This window comes from Sitodiplosis mosellana, unplaced genomic scaffold (assembly GCF_009176505.1).
Source record: "Sitodiplosis mosellana isolate CC-2019 unplaced genomic scaffold, AAFC_SMos_1.0 Smas_scaffold_6226, whole genome shotgun sequence".
Taxonomy (NCBI): domain Eukaryota; kingdom Metazoa; phylum Arthropoda; class Insecta; order Diptera; family Cecidomyiidae; genus Sitodiplosis; species Sitodiplosis mosellana.
The window spans coordinates 14,319,892-14,341,362 of record NW_022601467.1 but is presented as its reverse complement, the minus strand read 5'-3'; the positions used below and the strand labels follow the sequence as shown (position 1 = coordinate 14,341,362).

At 36.3% G+C, this 21,471-nt stretch overlaps 2 protein-coding genes across 2 annotated transcripts in view; one reads left to right on the top strand and one right to left on the bottom strand.

Moving 5' to 3' along the window:
• Nucleotides 1-21,471, top strand: part of LOC129578682 (uncharacterized) — a 114,822-nt gene that overhangs the window by 26,126 nt on the left and 67,225 nt on the right. The gene's annotated exons all lie outside the window — the stretch shown is intronic.
• Nucleotides 8,045-10,016, bottom strand: LOC129578684 (uncharacterized). Its single transcript, XM_055467595.1, has 4 exons — nt 9,658-10,016; nt 9,249-9,545; nt 8,993-9,157; nt 8,045-8,654 (listed from the first exon to the last, which is right to left on the bottom strand). The coding sequence occupies exons 1-4, from the start codon at nt 9,745-9,747 to the stop codon at nt 8,580-8,582; spliced, it is 627 nt and encodes a 208-aa protein (XP_055323570.1). The 5' UTR covers nt 9,748-10,016; the 3' UTR covers nt 8,045-8,579.

Below are 21,471 nucleotides of genomic sequence, written 5' to 3'. Positions count from 1 at the left end.
AAAATGGTCATTTTTTAGGTGATTTTCAAAAAAAATCCGGGGTGACACCAGGTACTTTATAACAAAAAAGTGCCGGAACAAAATTTTCATCTCTCCTCGTGATCTTTCGATCCCGCACTATTAAATTTTGAATCCTTTTTTTTTTGAAAATCGATCACCCCTAGTATGTATCTATACATATGAAATAGAACAACAGGGGAAGATAGGTGGTTGGCATGTCTTATCGCATGCCCTGTGAAATTGTGATCTATAACATACACACACACACACCGCCTCCGCAATGTCTCTTTACTTTCATTCAATTAAAAGAATATTTATTTGGTGATAACGACAATGAAAATATGATGGCAAAGCGTGAAGGGGCTGGATGTATCATTAAATTTTCATGTGAAAGTGATTCGAAACAAAGGAAAAATGTCAATTTAATATTACCGATGAGCACAGGTCATTTGGCAACCGATGTGAAGTTTTACCATTTTAACAAACAGCAAGACAACTATCGTCGTCCGGCACTACAGAGTAATGTACGGTTCGGTTGGTTGCTTGCTTGCTCCAGTGGATGTGCTGATGGTGTGCGCGTGTGAGTGTCTGTTTTCATATGCGGCGAATGCATGAATGGCCAACAAATTAAGATTCAATCGAGCAGTGGCTGTGCTCGTGCATGACATTCTCACAGCTATTCCATCATGTTATTTTTGGAAATGGTGCTCTCGTTTGGGATAATCAAGAAAACTTCTTACATCGGCAAAAGCCACTTGCTAGCCATTCATTCATGTGACAGTGTTATACAGTCTATTAGGTCACTTCGTTAAATTAAATTGTGCTCATTTACACCCAATCAATCAAATACATCTAAACATGCGGTTCGATGAAATGGAGAGTGTGAGTTAAAGAAGAAGAAAAAATGAGCAGAATAGAGCGAGCGAGTGAGCGGAAGCGATGGTTTCTAGTTCCTATGCCCTCAATAAAATATTGCAACCGAATTCAACCAACTAATAATAAATCAATCATTTTACAAAGCGCATTGATGGAATCCCAAATTCGACAAACATTGCTATCTCGTACCATTAGGCATATCAAGCTGTGACAGGTCAAGCGGATTCGAAACGCTCTTGTGCACACGCAACTTTTTCGTACTTGTCAATTTTCATCTAACGCAAAAATTGTACGAAAGTTTTGATCGCCACCCCGAAAAAAATATGATTTATTTCGTTAAAATCAAATGTTGTTCGTTTTAGTTTGCGAAGCCGAAGGAAAAAAACACACAGCATATTTATCAAAAAAAAAGGAGAAAGAACAACAACAGATAGCCATGATAATCTGAAAACATCTGCTGTGGTCTGAGTGTATCGATATGTTGATGTATCGGGAAAGCAGGAAAATGAAGCGAAAAAGCGAATCGTTCCGTTTACACAAATGTGAATCGTTGGAGAGGCGTTCGTAATAAAAACTAACATTTGTTATGTTTGGTTGTTCGTTGTAACTTCCGCTCCAAAGACCATAGATGATGTGAACATTGGTTCGCAACTACCTAAGATGTTTACGTGATGTGTATAAATGATTCAGTTATCAGATTGTTGAAAAATAATGTGCAAACCGAAATGTAAAGGACGTCAGCTGAAGAGCACCGCATCGGTTTGAATCGACAGAAAGAGAAATAGAGGCAGAGAGAGAGAGAGAGAAAGAGGGAAAAAAAGAACAGTTGAACATTAGCCTGTAAGACGAAACATGAAATTCAAATTAAAGTACCAAATTCGCCTCGCCAAAGAAACATAATACAACTGCAAGGCACGTATTCATTTGTAATTTTCAGCAACGTTGCGAACGGTTTCGCCATTTCCATCGAATGTATTCGATCATTTGGTGATGGAACATCAACATATGCGGCAATCGACAACTGATTTTCATCCATTCTTCGAATCGAGTGATTGAAATTGGAATTGGTTTTACACCGCGTGCGACCATTTTCATTTAGTGTATGTGTGAATATTGGCTATCACTGGCCACCTCCCAACAAAACAATCAACAATTATCGCACAATTTCACCATCATTTGTATGCACTTTGATTGAAAACTCAATTAGTCATACAAAATTTCCATCAAAAGCTTAACCCATTTTCTACCAGCGTTCGATTTTTCGAAAAAAGGCCATCCCTATCCATATTTCGACCTAGAGATAGGCAAGAATAACAGACATATACTCAAAAAGCAAGGGTTGAACATTATTTTTCAAAATGTGTAAGTCCTCTGGGCCTATATTCAGGAGGTACTTAGGGAAGCCCAGGGTGGATTTGGAGATAATAAAGAATCCCGGGCTAATGACCAATGTTCGAAAAATCGAACAAAAATTTTCCGGGGCATTTCTGGAAAACTACAAGACGAATTTTCCATCTGACATTTTTTTTTTTATTTTTTCATGCCAAAATAGACTTATAGTTAATATTTTTAAATAAAGCATAACGGTTTTTGATTGATCAGTTTGTGAAAAAAAATGGATTTTCCGGAAAAACTGCCAACAAAAAATTTCCATATGACAGTTTTTTCGGAGTTTCCAGGGGAAAATTATGCTAGATAGACTATTGGTTACTCATTTCGAACCCACTTTTGCACCTTGGTAGAAAATGGGTTAAGCTAAAATTGCATCGCATCCGCCTTTGTTCGTGGCCCCCCGCTTCAGTCGATATATTTGCACAATGGATTTTTCGGTATGGAAAATTGACCATATACAATGCGATCTCGTTAATCTGGTCTCGCTTTGTTCAAACCGTTTCCTCGCACACACACACACATCACTATGTACACACCGAATGCAAACGGTCAACTGAAAACGATTGCATTTAACCAGCACTTTCTTTTAAAATTCATTGAATTGAATCAAGGGACACATGCATCCATTCTACGTGTATGTATGTGCGTAGGGGTTGGTGAATGGGTGATTGTGTGTGTAGGTGAAGGGATGGATAAAAACGAATTAAATTACCCAAAGCATAATTTATCGAGTATTGAATTGTTGTTCATCATTTGACAATCGGATCTGATCTAATGTCAAGGATAAATCCGATTAACTGTTACAATAAATGTTGAACTGAAGCTCACGCTCAGCGTACACCGCGAATCCACTACACTGCATTTCATTCAATTGATTCCAATCACTTGTTGCAGCCGCGCTCTCTCATTTCGCCTCTTTTGGTACGATTTTTCGGTGAAAAGCAAATCAAAGGGAACAAAATCGATATTGAACACCTTCAAAGTCTGGATTTGGAGCCCACATAATCTAGACAAAATATCTGGTTTTTAATTTTCATTTAATATGAAATAACGCTGAATAAACCGATGAGAGAGAGAGAGAGATTGAAAAAAACCGCCACATACACACACACACGTAGTTTACAAAATACTTTTTCAATGGATTTTCCGCAGGGCATTGGGTTGTGTGGCAAAAATCGAATTTCGCGGTGAACCATATGTCCATCAAAAGTTCTCGGCATTCAATACAGCAAACAACAGCATTGGCACATTGACTAAGGTGGCGAATGTGTGTTATTCGGTGTCCATGTAACTTTGCTGTATCGACCGATTTCAATAGAATGGAATGGAATGTCAATCAAACGCGAACAATCAACAACCTGAACGCAAAAGCGAGACGGTATTTTTATTCGACCTCGAAAAAAAAACTCTCTAGAATATTTTTCTTTTCATTCTGTCTAACAGACGTGTTTTTTTTTACTCGTCAAAGAAAAAAAAATCATAATAATAATGGAATTCAAGCAATTTTTACTTTACTGCTTTGCATACACAATTCTGTTTGAACTTTTTAAAAATCTCCGTGAAATTTTTCCAATCCAAAATGACATAAACATAAAAGACATAGTGACGCATAGACGAAAACTTTTTTGTTTATCTTATCAATTTCATGGTAAAAGTATGAACATGAATGTGTTTATATCGCCTGTCTAGCTTGAAGCGTGTATGTTTGTTTGTTGATGTTATAAATGCAAATTCCTGTTATGACCAATAAAAAAGTTTTTAATGAATCAGCCATTACGGTGCCACATCATGCAGCTTATCGAAAAAACATATGCGTTTATCTCCAGTTTATGCTTATAAGAGGATTTTTCAATGCACAAAATTTTATTGAAAGAGAAAATGTGTAAGTTTGTTTTTCTCTCTTTCTCCTGTTTTTTTTTCCATTGTCAATTATTCGGTTATTCATTTGATAAAGTATAAAGTAGATTGAAATATGCAGGTATATAATAATAATGAATGTGTGCACTTTATGTGTATGCGCGCACCAAGCATTCAACACTGAGCACACAAGTGCACACACAGTAAATGAATGCAAAGGTTTTATAACATCGTATGCATTTTTATTATTATTATTATTCGTGTGGAGTAAGTCATACGAATAGATTTCCTGACCTGATGGCAATCGAAATGCTTTTTTAATTTTATAATAATGGTAATACGACGGTAATATCTATGGCAATAATTTTATTACGGATAATTGAATTTTCATCTGATTAAGTCTTTTGGAATAGTGTCGACAGGCGGTATTCTCATTCTCGATCTACTATTCGCCCGTCAACTAGATAATATTTCACACACAGAAAAGAATCCCCGGAAATTTTGGGTGTTCGCCGTAAAATTTGACATTTATATATAAATTTCTATATACATTTTACCGGCAACACTTCAATTTTCCGGGCGATGACATATTTTCGAACATTTTATCAAATACTATGTATATTTTACCGCTTGAAATGACAGATGGCGCTAATTTCTGTTGGAATATTTGAAATTATGTCATCGCCCGGAAAATTCAAGTGTTGCCGGTAAAATGTATATAGAAATTTATATATAAATGTCAAATTTTACGGCGAACACCTAAAATTTCCGGGGATTCTTTTCTGTGTGCAGCCATAGTATAGAAAATTCAGCAGAAAATGGATTTGAACAGGATGTTTGATTACAGAACTATCGATAACTAACTATTTTTCAACATTTATATTGATAGAAAACCCATAGGTTATTCAAATCGAATCTGGTGACATATCATTTTTAGGGTTTTTTGGAACGCTGAACACGAATCCGTTGTCAAAAATTAGCTAATGTTGCTTTATAAAAAAGTTTTAGTACAAAAACATGGTTTTTACTTTTCCGTACACAACGTGTCAAGGGAAAGTATAGGAATTGGTCCCGAAAACTTTTTTCGCAAAATTGGTTTAGATCATCATAAAAACTCATGAAACGCGTAGAAAACCACTTTTTGAGACACTTTTCCGTTCGTGTGCCGTCGTCGTCGTTGTCGTCGCAGCTTATACTTTGGCATTTTCGGTATCTTATTAGTGGTCTTATTACTTATTATTCTAATAAGATGAACCTATATTATTACTCATTACTTTTTTGCACTAGTAATATATCTAGTGAGTATAGTTATTAGAATGTTATTGGTCGAACGAGTAATAAGATGCATGGTATCTTATTAGTATAGTTATTAGATGAAATATATTTGAGTAATAAGATGGTGATGTTATTAGTCTGGAACCAAATGTTTCCCATTAATAACAAACTGATAAGGAGTGCGAATTTCGATGTGGCGATAATATCAATGGATTGAGCACACAAAATACTGCATGAGAATCGAAAAAAAATTTAAACTTTTTTTTTCGATTTTCGGCTGTATTGCGACCGTCTACATGGGAAGTTTGTATGAAATTCTCGGAGCGCCGCTGCTTTTGCATTGGCTTCTATGGCTAAATTTACACATTGAAATATCTCGAAAACGGCTGGGTAAATCGGCAAAATGGACCGTGATGTCACTCCCAAAGGGAGTGTATACACCCAGCTGGTTTGATGGCCTAGAATACAAATCCGGTGGAATTTCAGCTGATCCATGGATTCTCAGGATTTGACCTGATTCCAGAAGTCATTTTACCTATGTTACCACAACGCAAAGAAACTGAAGTGACATCACGGTCCGTTTTGCCGATTTACCCAGCCGTTTTCGAGATATTTTGAAGTTTGAAACCAATCGGAATCGATTTACGGGTACCTCCCATACAAAATTTTTGAAATTTTGACTAAAATTACCGACATTTGGACAATTTTGTATGAGAGGTACCCGTAAACTGATCCTCATTGGCTTTAAACTTTCTAAAGTTTCATTTTTTGGAGAAAAAATAAGATTCTGAAAGTTTCATCTCGATCGCATTTGCAGAAGTTTGATTTTTTGTCCTCAATTTTGGTCGACATTTTCTTGGAAAAAATTGAGGGCCAAAAATCAAACTTCTGCAAATGCGATCAACATGAAACTTTTAGAATCTTATTTTTTCTCCAAAAAAAGAAACCTCAGAAAGTTTAAAGCCAATAAGAATCGGTTTACGGGTACCTCCCATACAAAATTGTCGAAGTTTTAGTTAAAGTGACCGATTTTTCACTTCATTTTTATTATTTTATTTTCACTGCCTTTATTTCAAGAAAATTCACAAAAAATAACCAAAAGTACCTACGGACAACGCAGGCAAACGGTACGGAAAAGTTAGGGATTACCAATGTAATTCTTTTTATTTTTTAACAAATTCAGTCATATAGCAAAAATACATGGTTCCAAGTGTATTTTTAACACCAAATTTGAACTCAGCGCCTCAAATTACTTTTAGATTGACTATGCTGATGTCAAAAATCGAATAATCTCAGAACTAAAATTTTCTAGTAGTGTTCACGTATCGAAAAAAATCACATTTTTTCACGAATTCTTGCCACCAAAAGTAAATTTTTGTTCAAAGCAGCCACTTTTATGGTTTTTTAGGCCACAGAATTCGAATCTACCCAAAAAGAAATAACAAAATTTTCAGTGGGAAAAATTGATATTTTTCAATACATTTATACGGATTTTTTTTTGCGTTTTTCGGTTTTTCTCCCATAACTCGTACCTCATATGCGATGGAGCAAAACTTTGTTCAGCAAAGTTTTAGATCTCGCTAAAACCTACAATTTTGCCGCAGACAGTTATCACTTATCTCTTATCAATAAGGAGATAATGGACTTGATAGCTTTTACCAATTATCACTGTTATCTTCTAACTGATAAGAGATAGGTGATAACTGTCTGCGACAAAATTGTAGCTTTCAGTAGTTAGTCATAAAGTTCTGCTCCGTTGCATATGGGGTTCGAGTTATGGGAGAAAAACCGAAGAAATGCAAAAAAATCCGTATAAATGTATAGAAAAATATCAATTTTTCCCACTGCACATTCAGAGATGATTTGGGCCAAAGTGAGAGGTTTTATTAAAAACTGATGTTCGGGAGGCATAGCTAATTTTCGACGAGAAATCCAAAAATGCAATTGATTGAAGAGTGAGGTTTACCTACTTTGGGGTGGATTTTGTACTTTTTTCACTTTTTGACACCTGCCCTTCAAACTGGGTCAACATGGGAGGCCAACACTATGTGCCAATGAAATCTATGGGACCAGGTGTTGGGTTGAAAATGAAAATCAGCTAGTTTTGAGCCCAATTTAATTTTAAGCTATTGGGAGCATATACCTTACCATGATAAATCAGTTTGGACCACCCTATTTAACACACCAAAAATTGTGTTAGAAGCAGCAAAAGTGCAATACTGACGTGGTGCATAGTCATCGAAACGACGGTTATTTATGCAAAAATAACGTGTGCTATTGAACAGGATTTTCTGAATTCATTTCGTAAATATACATATATGCATGAGAGGGAGAGAGTGTGTGTAGGTGGGTGTAACACAAAAGTAGCTAGCAAACGAGAGAGAATTTCGATTGTATCGAACCAACAATTACATTTCCATCAGAACTGTTTGTTGACTTATACATATAAAGTGTTATCATGAACTGCCTGGGATAGCTTCTGCAAGTAACTTACCCGATGGGGTATGATGTGTATAAGTCTTGTTGTTTTTATTTTGATAGTATTGTTTTTGATCGTTGAATAGAGTAGTGATTCTACATATTTATTTCTCGTTCGTTGGTCTTGTTATTTCACATGATTTTTCTTTTTAATAAAACAATCAGCTATGTGTTGACCAATTTTTTTTATTATCGTCATTCGCTTCATTATTTCTATTTTAAACCAGAAAAAATTGATAAAATGTAGAAAATGGCCTGGATTATGAAAATATTAAACTTAGTAAATAAATAAAAATCAAATGAATTTTTAGATAAATTTATAATACAGAAGGAATCAAAGCAAAAAAAAAATATAATTCTCAGTTGATTGAGAGCTTGTTTTACTGTAAATGTATGAATAGGAAACGAACAGCATTGCATGCATTGTTATTATTCACAAGGAATAAGTCAAATGAATGCTTCTACAGTTGTGTAGTACTGATAATATGGCTGTGCGTGTGTATATCCATATCTATAGCAATAATTTAATTCTGAATAATTGAATTTTCATTTGATTGTGCGTTAAGTCCTTTGAAATGATGTCGAATGGCGGTATTCGCGTTGGCAATCTACGTTTTGCCGCGTTAACTAGATAATGTTTCACCCAATGATCAAATTAATTGCATACGAGTGTGCGCTACTTTAGATTCCATTATACAATTTTATGTCACACATTGATGAAGAAATCCATGGCAACGAAGCGGCGGGCAGCATTCATCGATTGCTGTTGCATAGCACTGCAGGAAGAGAAAAAAAAACGTAAACACACATGCACATGATGTAATTGAATGAACAACAACAGCCCAAAAAACAGTGATGGATACAAAATTTGTGTATCACATTAAATTGATTAATTAAAATGGTAGTAATTTGATATTAACCAATTATCCGTTTGAATCGAATAAAAGCCTATCAATATTCACGCTAATGCACATTTTCGATCGTTTTTTTTTTCTTCTTCGTGCACTTTGCTCGATTAATCTAGTGAATGTGGTGTGAATAGGTTCGATGCAAATTATGGATTAACGGCTTGGACGAGTGGTTAATTCAAATGGAATGGATAGGTTTGTTTTACCTTTTGTCCGATTCCTTGGCAAGGTGCATTTGCTGTACTGCTTGAGTATGACGGTCTGGTGTATGATGTTATTTGTTCCGTTGACAAGCTGTCTGCTGTAGGATGAATGCATAAATTCGTGATTTTTGAACAAAATTTCGTGCAACACTGATCCGAGCTTGAACACTGTACAATGAAAATAAACAACGAGTGATTTTACGTCAACATTTTTTTGTGTCTCAAATGATCTCAGCGAATATCAAAGTGTTCGTAATACCAAATTTCCATCAGTCCGGCAACTGCTTTCACTGGAGCCAATTTCATGGGGTGTCAGTGTTGTTGGTTGATCCGTTTGAACAGGATATGATGTTGACGTCATCTCACTCGGATGTGTTTGATACGTGTTTGTTGCAGCTACATCACCACCACCACCACCACCGAATCTGTTTACTAGCTCCTCGATATTGTTTACCGTGGCCAGTTCAGTATCATATTGGTGGTTATCATGCAGCTCGACACATCTATACGAATACGATAGACAACTATTCGAACAACAATCGCTGTGTGATGTACACTGTAAATATAGGTATATTTTGGTTTTTATATGGCAACATTTTATAGATATAAACACAAAATACTACGCAATAGCATCACAAATGCAAACAAATGACTAATCTCAAACTTACATATTGACCGAGACCTTTGCACTGTGCACTTGCACGGCCACACCAAAACAGCGTTAGAAATACCAAAAGTGCGATACTGTAGCGATGCATTGTCACTGAATTGAATTATTTATGCAAATATGTCTGCCTGTAGTCACTTTCAGAGAAGAAATATGCTAGAGAGTGCATACAACACGGAGGTAGCTAAGAGAGAGAATTTTGGTTTGCACTGTGCCAACAATTACATTTATACTAGTGCTGACAGGTCGAAAAATCACTTCCACCAAAGCTGCTTGTCGACCGATAAGTGTGAAGTGTAATCAAGAACTGTGTATATTTTGCTTTCTGGGTTAGCAGTTGTGCAAGTATGTCCGCTGACTCGATCCGGTATGATGTGTATAAGAGTTGATGTTTTTTTCTTCTTGTTTTGTTTGGTGTTTGTTGGTGTTATTGTGTGTTTTGATTTTGGCTGTTGAATAAACACTTCAAGCAGTGACTATATGGTTTTTACTTCTCGTTGGTCTCGTTTGGTGTTGTGTGATTCGTTCGTTTGTTTTTTTCTTCTGATATTTTGCTTCACGTGATTCTTCCTTTCTAGAAAACATTCAGTTATGTGTCATCGCGATTTTTTTTTTCTCTTCGTCACTTCTACTTTACACATCGTTTACTTACATTACGTATATATGCGCTTTCGTTTCATACTTTCTAGTTTGTTCTTCGGACATTGTACAAAATAACAAAGATTGTGCGCTATCAAAAATCATTTTGGTGACATTCAACCGCATTTGGAACACTCATTCCATTCGATATCAGTCTGAACAAATACGGGTTGAAAACTAAAAATACACTTTTTTGACACTAATGTTTTTCGAATGCTGAACGCATCGAAAGCCAGTTTTGATTGAAGTAATTTGTCAACATTTATCGATTGAAATGACAGCTTGCTCTAAATTCAATGATGTTCCACTAAATAATGATGCCATTTGCGCTATCGCAAATTGGAAGAAAACAATTCTTGGTAATGAATCATAAAACACCTATATTATTTGTGTTTCGTTGAAAATAAGTAAAACGAATATGCGCCGAATTCACTCATCAATATTTTTTGTTACTAAGATATTGCAGAGTCAAATTCACCTTTCACTGCTTTCTCAAGTTACATACAGACAAGATTTCAGTTTGAAATTGTCATCGAATTTCGCATTCATTCTGAATGGATTATTCGCATTCGAAACCACTCTTTGTGCCAAATATTCAGTGTCGACTGGTTATATCAAATTCTACTTTCATCGTAACAAAATGAAGAACTTTATGTCGCTTCACATGAACAGAGAAAAAAAAATTACTCGAATATGCACAGATACTGGGAATTGTACGGTTTAATGAGATGATATCGGTAGTAAAAGTCAAGTCCATGGAAAATACTTTTACAGTAAATGTTTAATGATTGTTGATTGATTTTTTTTCTTCAACTGAATATTTGGATTGGTTCAAATGAGAACATGGCCTTTCTCTTCAACATATGTTAAACTGTTTTTGTTCTCATTTTAATTATATTTTTATATGTATGTTATTTATTGAATTCTTATTTGGAAAAACCCAAAACAAAGAATATACCGAGGATTCATGTGATTTTTTCTCCATTGGATTGGAATACCAAATAGATTCTCTATGAATGGTTTGGAGCGAAAATGTAATACAGAAAAGTTGAGCGGAAAAATGTCAAATGAAAAGGGATAGCTATATAGTTCACTATAGTTTACTATACAGTTTACTATATAGCTATCCTTTTTCCTATGATGAATGAATCATCGATATTTTTCCGCTCAACTTTTCTGTATTACATTTTCGCTCCAAACCATTCATGTATGTTTGGGTCTTCGGTCGTTGGCCACCGATTTTTTTTCCATCGAAAGCGATACCTAGAATGAATGATTGCAGAGAGAGAGAAAGTCGAATCCATTGGAATATGATATAAACACAGACATTTGGTTAACAATCGAAGAGTCGCCTTATTATCGATTGGCCCACCGATTTTGAGATTTTTTTCAAATGAATTTTTTTTTCTCTCGAATCTCGTATATTCGATTGCTGGGTTAGTCAAGTGCCAGGGATTAACCCAACATTGAGATAAAATCCAAAAAAAAAAATCTGTCTGAACTCGATGTAAATCCAAGAAAATCCAAATCGAATAAAACATCGTCCATCTCACGTGCAACATTTAACATAACAAAAAAGGAAGTAATCTGCAACAAACAGCAGAAAAAAAACGAAACATGCACATTTTCCCTTTTTTGATCAATGATTTTCAATAAATTGTGCAATGGCAGATAATAATCAAATTCTTATCCAAAATCCTCAGCTTTTTATTGTATTTTTGATTAATTTTTCACTGGATCTTTCTTAAACACGTACTTTCGGAAGGGTTTGGAGAAACAAAACAACAAAACACGATGAGTAAAGAAATTCAATGGCATCGTATTCATAAATTTTATGATGGCCGTTTTAACAATGACTTATCGTTCAATTTGGATATATATTTGACAAAACTCAGGTTACCACCACACACAAATAATAAGTTGGTTAAAATTTTTAATGGTTTCGTTCCTCCCCCAAGCATGGCATCGATGTCTTGTATCGTAGTAAGGTGCACACCTTTTGTATCGCCCTTTGTGTCTTCAATTTCAATGAAAAATCACATCGAATCTGCGATGCGGTTGAGTCAATGGTGAATTCAAACATAAAACAGTATTTATTGTTTGGTGTGTTTCGAAGTGATTGATGCTATAAGCAAATGGGCATGACAATTGTTCTTTTCGGTATGTCATTTCACCATATTCTTCATTCAAACGAGGCCATTTTGATGTTATTCGAGGAAAAAATGGAATCAATGGCATAAAAACAAACAAAGTATAAATGAGTAAACATACAATAAAAACCCGATATCAAAATCTATCGTCTAAAAGACACCTATAATTTGAATACCGAATAACAAGGCAGAGCATTCGCCCTTCTGCATCAAATAAAATCATGAGACATCAAGCGACTGATGAAAAATAATTCCTACAAGGCCATTGAAAGTTTGATTTTGAATATAACAATGGGCGCGAGCGCATCGCAAATAGCAGCGAGTCAGCGAGCACCGATTTTAAATAGAAATTACGTGCTTATGCAGAGTAAAGGTGGAAGAAGATATCTATTTTATTTATATGCATGTATTTTTTTTTCTTCGTTTGTGGCTACATTTCAAACGCAAATTACGTCAGCAATAAATATTTTGCAGTTAACCAACGATACAGAGCAAACCGAATGAACGATAGCAACTAGGAAACAAGACCGCACATCGTCGCTTCGCTCCTCTCTGCGTTCTTTATGCGTTTGTTAAAATTGATTTTTTTAAATTAATTTAATGTTCCCATCAAATTAGTGGATTGTACATTATTTTACATTGGGAATTAAAATATTATGAAATTTTTTTTTGAGTTATCTCAAATAGGAATTAAATGAACATGATATTATTACATTTTTGTAATTAGGCGTAATTGTTTCATTTCAAATTAGAAATTTGGATAGAAAGAAGAATTAATTTTCGGTCCAAAAAAGTGGCCTAAAGAGTCTTAAAATTCTCTCGTGAAAAAAAAACAATTACAATAGCCTATATTCCATGTATACTACATTCCATGTAGTGCTAAAAAGGACAAATACGAATGCCATCGTCATATTATTCGTTTTCTGTTGTGGTTTGTCGCTCGGTCGGAATTTGCTGAACATTAGCATTAAAATGCACATAAAACTACGCTATTTCTCTGCGACTGTATGCTTCACTCAATCTATCTCTTTTCCCCTATCTTTTACTCTGTGTGCGTGTATGTGTGTATATGCGCGCGTATTTGATTTGTCGTCGCGGTCTTTTGCATGAAAGTCGAATCACTTTTTAACAGTTGAATTGTATTCATTTTTCGTTTGTGCGGCAGTCATTTCAATTTTCAATTGCTATTATTATTATTATTATCATCATTATTATTATGAATATACATGTACACGTTCTTATCTTTTTGGCTTTTTGAATATTAAGGCAATGGGGGCAAAAATGTATCTATGTAATTTTTTGAATGGGAGTTCCAAATTTTTCATGTTTTCGCTGTTGTCGTGGCGGTGATGTCGATAGAATTGCTCTCTCTCGCACACACATTTTCTGCCGCGATTTTCATCGCCAAAAAATTCTATTGAGTCGTCCGTTGCCTTTTCATTCAAATATTTCCTTCGTAAATAATAATCATTTCTTTAGCGGCAATGGTTTTTATGATTTCTTTCAAATTTCTTTCGCCTTTATTCTTCTTCTGCCGTTCTCGTTCTTGCTCTCTCTCCCCCTTCTACACTCTTGAATTGTTCACCATATTCTCACATCGTTATTAAATTGTCAATTTATTTAGCATTGGTTTGTACTTCATGCACTGCCACATTCAATTCAGCCGCACTTTTGTAGCGTGTGCACACAGTCAAAAAGTCTCGTCAACATTTGAAAAAAAAAGACTTTGAATGTGCACCTATCGAAGAGGACGAAATGCCCGTCCAAATGAACGGGTCGGTACAAAACACGACTGAACACAACGACTTTTTTCTCTTCTTCTTTCGTGTTCGCACAAAAATTCTAGACTTGGAGCCGAAATTTTTTTTTCAGAAGAAACATTATTAGAATGTTTTACTCAACGCATAATAATATCCATTTTCACAATTTGGACTGGTGGCATGCTGTTGATGGCAACAACTTGGTTGCTTCATTTCGAATTGTTTGTGTGTGTGTGTGTGTTATTTCTTTTTTTATTCTCGAAAGTTGGCAATTGCCAGCAGTCGGCACACTGGTTGCATTACCACCACGCCATAGTCATTGTCATCGTCGTCGTTGTTGTCGACGCAATCAATGCGAAAAGAGACCCGAGACACGATATTTTGCTCGCTTATTCACTTGTTCGGCACAAATGGGACTTCTTCCAAAACAGCATCTTGTGACATCCATAAAGCGATTCGAAACATAGAGTAGCTACACGTTCGGTCCCATATCAAACATCAAATTATGATAATTTAATCATAATTTCTATGCGATGTTGCACAAATAAGACTGAATTTGTGGACACAGGAAAATGAACAAAAAACAGTAGAGAGAGGGAGAAAGAGAGAGAGTGAGCGAAGAAAACTGCATGGCCAAGTTATCGAATTGTAGCTCCCAGTACGTTGTGTGCATGAAGCCGCTGATAAATACCACTTAAGAGCTGTGAGCTGTTTGCCAACGGGTGAAGAAAAAAAAACACTGAGAAAAGGCGCCGATCAAAAGCCGACACACAAAAAAGAGCCGAAATGAAGAAATGGAGAGAAGCGGAGGAAGAAAAATGTAGCGGTAATCAGAAGAAACGTTTTCATTGCTTGAGCACAAATATTATTTTTATAAGGGCACATTTCTATCGGTCTGGCCGAACTTTCATATCGATGAGACTTTTCATTTACGTATTTTTCTATCTCATTCTCTTTATGAATTATCTCCTCTTTTTGTCACAATGCTGAATTTGCCATTTTCGTGTCAGATTTTTTTTGTGGCTCGCTTCTTCTTCAGTATTTGGCCAGCATCATGAAAATCGTTATGTATGTTGCGATGCGATACTTTGCCACTTTGGCAACCCCCCTACTACACCACCAAATGCGAAAACCAATAAATAAATGAAATGATTTTCACTCATAAAATGCGATATTAATATGAATTCGAGTTTTTGTATCTCTAGTTTGATGACAGCCTTTTTTCTGTGACCGGGAGGCGAAAGAGAAGATGAAAGAGTGAGTGAGCGTGAGAGAGAGAGAGAGAAATGTCATACTTGCAATTTTCCATTGGGTATAGATGTTTCGAGACGCGCCCGATATTCGCAAATTTGCCTGGCAGTGCAACAATTGTGTATGGGTTCCGATGTGCGCACCAATTCATGACATTATGGCATTCTCCTTTGGATTGTAATTTATCTAATATTCCGAATAAATTGATATAAATTGAAAAGATCATGCAGGCAATCAATATGTAAGTGTAGTTAGAATTGAAAATTGCACCTCACATCGATCGGCTGGCCGATTGTACAATCTTTATACACAGCTTCAAAACAAGCAGCCATACAACGATCGATTTACACAGAAATACTATGCAGGCAACATGAGTAAAATTCAAGAGCCATTAATCCATTCCTCTCTTTATATTTTCACCTCCGTGGAGAGTTCGACAGACAATTTTGCCAAAAGTAAAAACTTCTATGTAAATCCTCAAGTTTCAATTAAACTGCACGAGTGTCTAGTTAACAAAACTTTAAGCCGTAACAGCAAAACTTGCGAAAAACTCTCGAAAGAATGGGGCCAAGCAACGTGCTTCGTGGCCCACAAGAAAAGAGGTTGACTTGCACAAGAACATGAAGAAGAGTGAGAAGATGATGACGACGAATGCGGTAGTGGCTACTAAATCCACCGTTTTATGGTATTGATGTATTGAAGATTCATATCTGAACACATTACAAAGATGATATACTGTCCGTATCATGGTCCGTATCATTACTAAGATCATGTAATCCATTTTAATTATCGCTCAAAAGGCGATCCATTTTCCATTTACTTATTAATTTAACAACATCTCGATTTCCATCGCATCACACAAGCGCCGATTACAGAGTGAATTTTTACTGTTCTATGGCCACAATCAAAAAAACAGCATCGCATGACTAACATCGAATATCCATACAATTCATCTCTGTGTGGCTGTTCAGTTCTGAAATGTGCCACATCATTAGGAGTGATTTAGAGTGAAAACAACATCAGAATCATTTTTAACACTTTTCGCTACGTAGTTTATTTCAAATAGGAAGAGTGAACGCGAAAGAGGGGAGTGGAAGTAAAAATGCGGCATGTATTCCCATGCATCGGCACATCAATAACGTGCTATATACATATGCTAGTGTTGGCGTTCTTGTAACGACATTCTCAATAGGGGGAAAAGCAACAAAACTGTTGTAATGTAATGGCTTTAGGCAGTTACAAACATCTAAAATGTGTTTTATTTTTGAAAATGAACATTTGGCTTTTGGTGATAGTAGCAGACGATGAAGCAAAAAGATGCTTTACATCGTTCGACGATGAAGATTGAGTTGAATGCAAGCCGGAGATCATTCCAGAGGCACATTGTATAAAACGCGCAATATTTCAATTGGTCATACATTTTCGTGCTCATTCTCATTCCGGCCTCGCTATTCGGCAACAACGCGAAACAGAGACATTGCCTCGATCCGGTTGCAATGCACTGACTCAGCTGTAGGACCCAAGCCATAAACGCCGAAACAGTAAAAAAAAGAGAATAAAAGCGATACAGTAAACATGAATGCGCCCATAGTCAAGAGTTGCTCCAAGTACGAGGCGGAAAAAATGATAGAAGGATGGATGCAAGAAGGCAGAACCGAAACCAGAACCAAAACCAACTCTTGTGGATTTGAATGTCGATTGACTGTATGACGGTGGTATTAGCGTATATACACACATTGATGTTCATCCCATTGAGGCTTACCAAACGGACTTGAAGCTTATGCCAATATTTGATTTGCCCGTCAAATAACTTGTACACATTTATATTTAATATTGAAAATCAAAAGCTCAGGAGCATCAATATTATCTTTCTTCGCTTCATCTTCTCTCTGTTCGGCTTAGTCGCTGTTGTTTTCTGTTTTTTCTGCCGATACTGGGCTATTTCCCTCATACACACACACTCGCTGTCACTCCATGTTCCACTCAAACGTTTTTCTTGAAACGGTCGCTTGCTCTTGTCTCTTCGCACAGAGATATTGACATTAAAATCGGTTCAGAGATTTAGGATATTTTCATTCTTTAAATCTTATCTTTTATTGCTTTTTGGCCGTGATTCTGAGCCTTTCCACATACTCCGCGTTACTTAAGTCCTGCTCTTCCTTTTCCCATTCGTTTTCTCTCTCTCTCTCTCTCTCTCTGTTTCTCCATCTCTCTCGCTCACTCTTCATCTCAGTGTTTCGATGTGTCTCTGCTTTTTGGATTGCTTGGTCGTATTCAATACATTGGCGGCCCTACACGACGTTCGTCCATGCCATTGCCGATTTCATGTTGAGTATTGACTCTAGTGTCTCACTCTCACCATTCGCATCGCACGTAATAGTCAAATAAAAATAAAGCTGTTATGCTTCGGCTTCAGGATGATGATTTTATTTGTTCGACTGATGGCTCATTTTCTATATTGGTGAAGTTTTCTGATGTCGTTTCCATCCTGAATTGCACTTGAGCGATGTCAGCATAAAATTGACATTTTCTTTGTTATTTTACAAATGTTCTCTTCAGTGGATGTCATCACCACCATCGTAGTTACTTCTCCTTCTTCTTCTACTTTTTTCTACTTCGTTCTCTTTTTCTTATTCTTTCATTCTTCATCAACTTGTTCCTTTTGATTGTTGAATACCGTTGTTTTTGACTCTGTGAAGGACACCCAAATAAGACGAGGAGAAATTTTTTTTTCAAGAGATTATTTATTTTATGTTGGAAAAGAATGTAAATGCAGGAAAGCAGACAAAGAGAAAAAAAGAAACACATGTACAAGCAAATGCGACGGGCCGAACGAAAATGAAGAAGAAAATCGAGTACACCGTGCCGTGCCGTGCCGATGGTGAATATTTCGAGAGGTTTATACGTGAATATCGGAGATCGTTAAATAGAAATGAATAGCAGCAAGCGTACTGAGAGAGCGCCGTGAAATTATGCTATCTATGACAAAATATTAATTATTTGGAACTGTTGATAAAGTTCAGCAACACGATGATTTTTTTTCCATCTTCTTCTTCTATTTTTTAGACGATAACATAATGGAAAAGCCACAGAAAAAACGAAAATATCACACTTTTATGGAAAACTCCGTGTGAAGTATTGTCGTCATAGAGAAAGATAGAGAGAGCGTCGCATATATTTGAAGAATCATGTGATTCATCAAATCGTGAGATGACGGCCTGGGAAGAAAAACCTTTCCTACAAAACCTGTGCGCAGAACACAAACACAGAAATTTTTTAGTCAAAAGGCGAACAGTAAATTTGCGAGCGCAAAAACCTAATATATTTACAGCGAGCGCAAAAGCATAACAGGCCTACTTATACGGAGTTTACATGCTACTAGGCTTGTTATACTTTTGCGCTCGCTGTAAATATATTAGGTTTTTGCGCTCGCAAATTTTCTGTTCGCCTTTTGACTAAAAAATGTCTGTGTTTGTGTTCTGCGCACAGGTTTTGTAGGAAAGGTTTTTCTTCTCAGGCCGTCAGATATGGAATCAAATGATATCAATCATAGAGATGATCCAGAACGCTTATCTTTTAGCCAGTTTGATGGTGATAACGCGTGCACTATGGAATCGTCATCATTATTATTTTTCCAACCTTTATCTGGTGGCTTATCATCCAATTTGTTGCGTTATAAATTTCAAGTGGGCCGAAACAAAACCGCTTTTCCAGCAAAAGATTAGGTTCAAAGCTGTCATAAAACAAATTCGTAGGCCTTTGAAATGTTTAAACCACCTGCGTGTCATCCTCGAATCATTCAAAATGTCTATTTTCATAACGAGCACGATGATGAACAGTTCATTAAACACTCTCACGTTTTTTATGTCTGCGTGTGTGTGTGTGTGTGTGTGTGTGTGTGTGTGTGTGTATATGCGCGAGAGTCTCTATCTGTCTCTATAAACATTGAATGTTTCGATTGTTTCGAATATCCTTCGAGAGAATGTCTAACCTTATTTCTAGAATTACTCATGCTTTCTTGACTTTGTCTCTGTCTCAGACCCGTTTGTCTTTCCCTTTGTCTCCTTTACTCATGTTGTGTTCGAAAGACGAGTTATTCGGTACATATTTGCAATCATTTCATTGAACAAATGCCATCAAATCGGTTTTATATACTTTCACAGCGAATACCTTTATATCTGCCACTAAATGATATATATTTACTTAACACTGTTCTCAATTCACGTTATTCAAGAGAAAAAGAACAAGAACAAGAGCGAATAAGAACAGAAAAAAGCGACACGAGGGACAGAGGGAGAGAGCAGCATCTTTTGTGATAAAAACGAAAGAAGAAAATGAAAACGGGATGGCTACGGACGGAAAACAAAGAACAATGACAGAGAACTCATGGAAAAATGACGTCTGAATATTTCCTCACCACACTCAGCATCGCGGTTATGAAATCCATACTGACGATATTTTTCGACCTGCCTCTAGTGGTCATGCACACAACACATGTTGAGCGGTCAATATATACATACACTACAGACACGCTGTGATAGTATTTATACGGTTTGCGCGAAAGGCCACTTGATTTTCGGCCATGCATACGCTTATGTGATTAAAAACTTCAACTATCACCACAAGCGTCGTGTCAGTAGAGCTCGTCTTATGTTTACATTGGAAATACGTGTTATTGTTGTTGTAGCTTCATCGCCGTGCTCAGCATGTGCACTACCACTTCGATAGCGTGCACAGTAAATGGGGATCGGTTCTTTGGCAAGTCGCCAATTTCATCTGTTGCAAACATATTTAGTGCAAATTCCAAATAAGTGAGAAGAAGAAGAGAATTGTTTCGACTGCTAGTGTTCAATCCATTTCCATTCGCACAGTATAAATTTATTCGGTGAATGTTGAACGAGTCTCTTTCGTTCTCTCTGTCTTTTTCTCGCTCGTTCTCGTTTCAACTTGTTGCTATTGTTTATGCATGCAGACCTTCTGCACATTTTATAATAAAATTCGGTTTTCATGTTTCAATTTCCGTTCGCTCGAAACTTTCTTCTCGCAAAATATTGTTCTATTCATGGGATTGATGTAAATGTTATTGCTATGTTGTTGCTTCATTCTCTCTCTCGAACTCTCGGAAGAATTAGCATTTTTTTGCTCTTTCTATTTAAATTGAAACCCAAAAACTTCTTGACAAGAAGCTATGGCCGTCTTTGTTAAAAACTCAATATTTTGTTTTCTCTATAAAATATAATTAACGACATACTTTTTCCTCCCGCAAATGGAAATAGTTTCAAAAATTTCCTCTGTAGGTTTTTATGGTTTTTTGTCGCCACAAAATCGATTTTGAAAAAAAGCTGTCAGTTGCTCTATCGAAATTGCTCCTGAAATTTGAAACCTTTTTTCTTATGCTCCTAAATTATTTTTAACCAAATCTTAACCGCGCTGAGATCGCGCTGCAACCATCGGCCATAAATTGGTTGCACATGCAAGACTTTTTCGCTTGAGTTCATATCATTGATGAAGAATCAACGCTTTTTGCATCAGTCAATTTGAAAAGCCGAAAAAAGAAGCTGAAAGCGACACGAACTCAATTATCAATTTTCCCGAAATAAGTCATTCGGAAGGCGAAACGGTAGCATTTAGCATACACATTGTATGTAATCAATACAACAGCAATTTCACCACGGAAAAGCTAATATGTTTACTGTTTTGAGCGATGGAAGGGTAAAAGGTAAGAATATTTTTCGGGTTATCCCATTTGCACACTACGATGCGACTGATTATACGATGTGTTTCACGTGTGCTATTTTCACAGTCTCGTTTGGTCGTATGTGTTTTTTTTTCCTCTTTCGAATCGATCGGCAGAGGCAGTGGCAGAGCGCAGTCTTTATCGGTGCTCGTAAAACCGAATTGCGACTCTAGCTGAAACAATGAAGCGAATGATGCAAGTTTTTGGCACATCGACCGAGTTCAAAAATTCAACACACACGCAATGTGTACATATGTAGATTTGTGTTTGTGTGTGTG

What these genes read in the sequence shown, in the direction of transcription:
- LOC129578684 (XM_055467595.1), bottom strand. Translation starts at nt 9,747, where the DNA reads ATGCATCGCTACAGTATCGCACTTTTGGTATTTCTAACGCTGTTTTGG. An exon ending in GCCGGACTGATGGAAATTTG is followed by an intron (nt 9,158 to 9,248) that starts GTATTACGAACA and finishes TTCATTGTACAG; the next exon opens with TGTTCAAGCTCGGATCAGTG. An exon ending in GCCAAGGAATCGGACAAAAG is followed by an intron (nt 8,655 to 8,992) that starts GTAAAACAAACC and finishes CTCTTCCTGCAG; the next exon opens with TGCTATGCAACAGCAATCGA.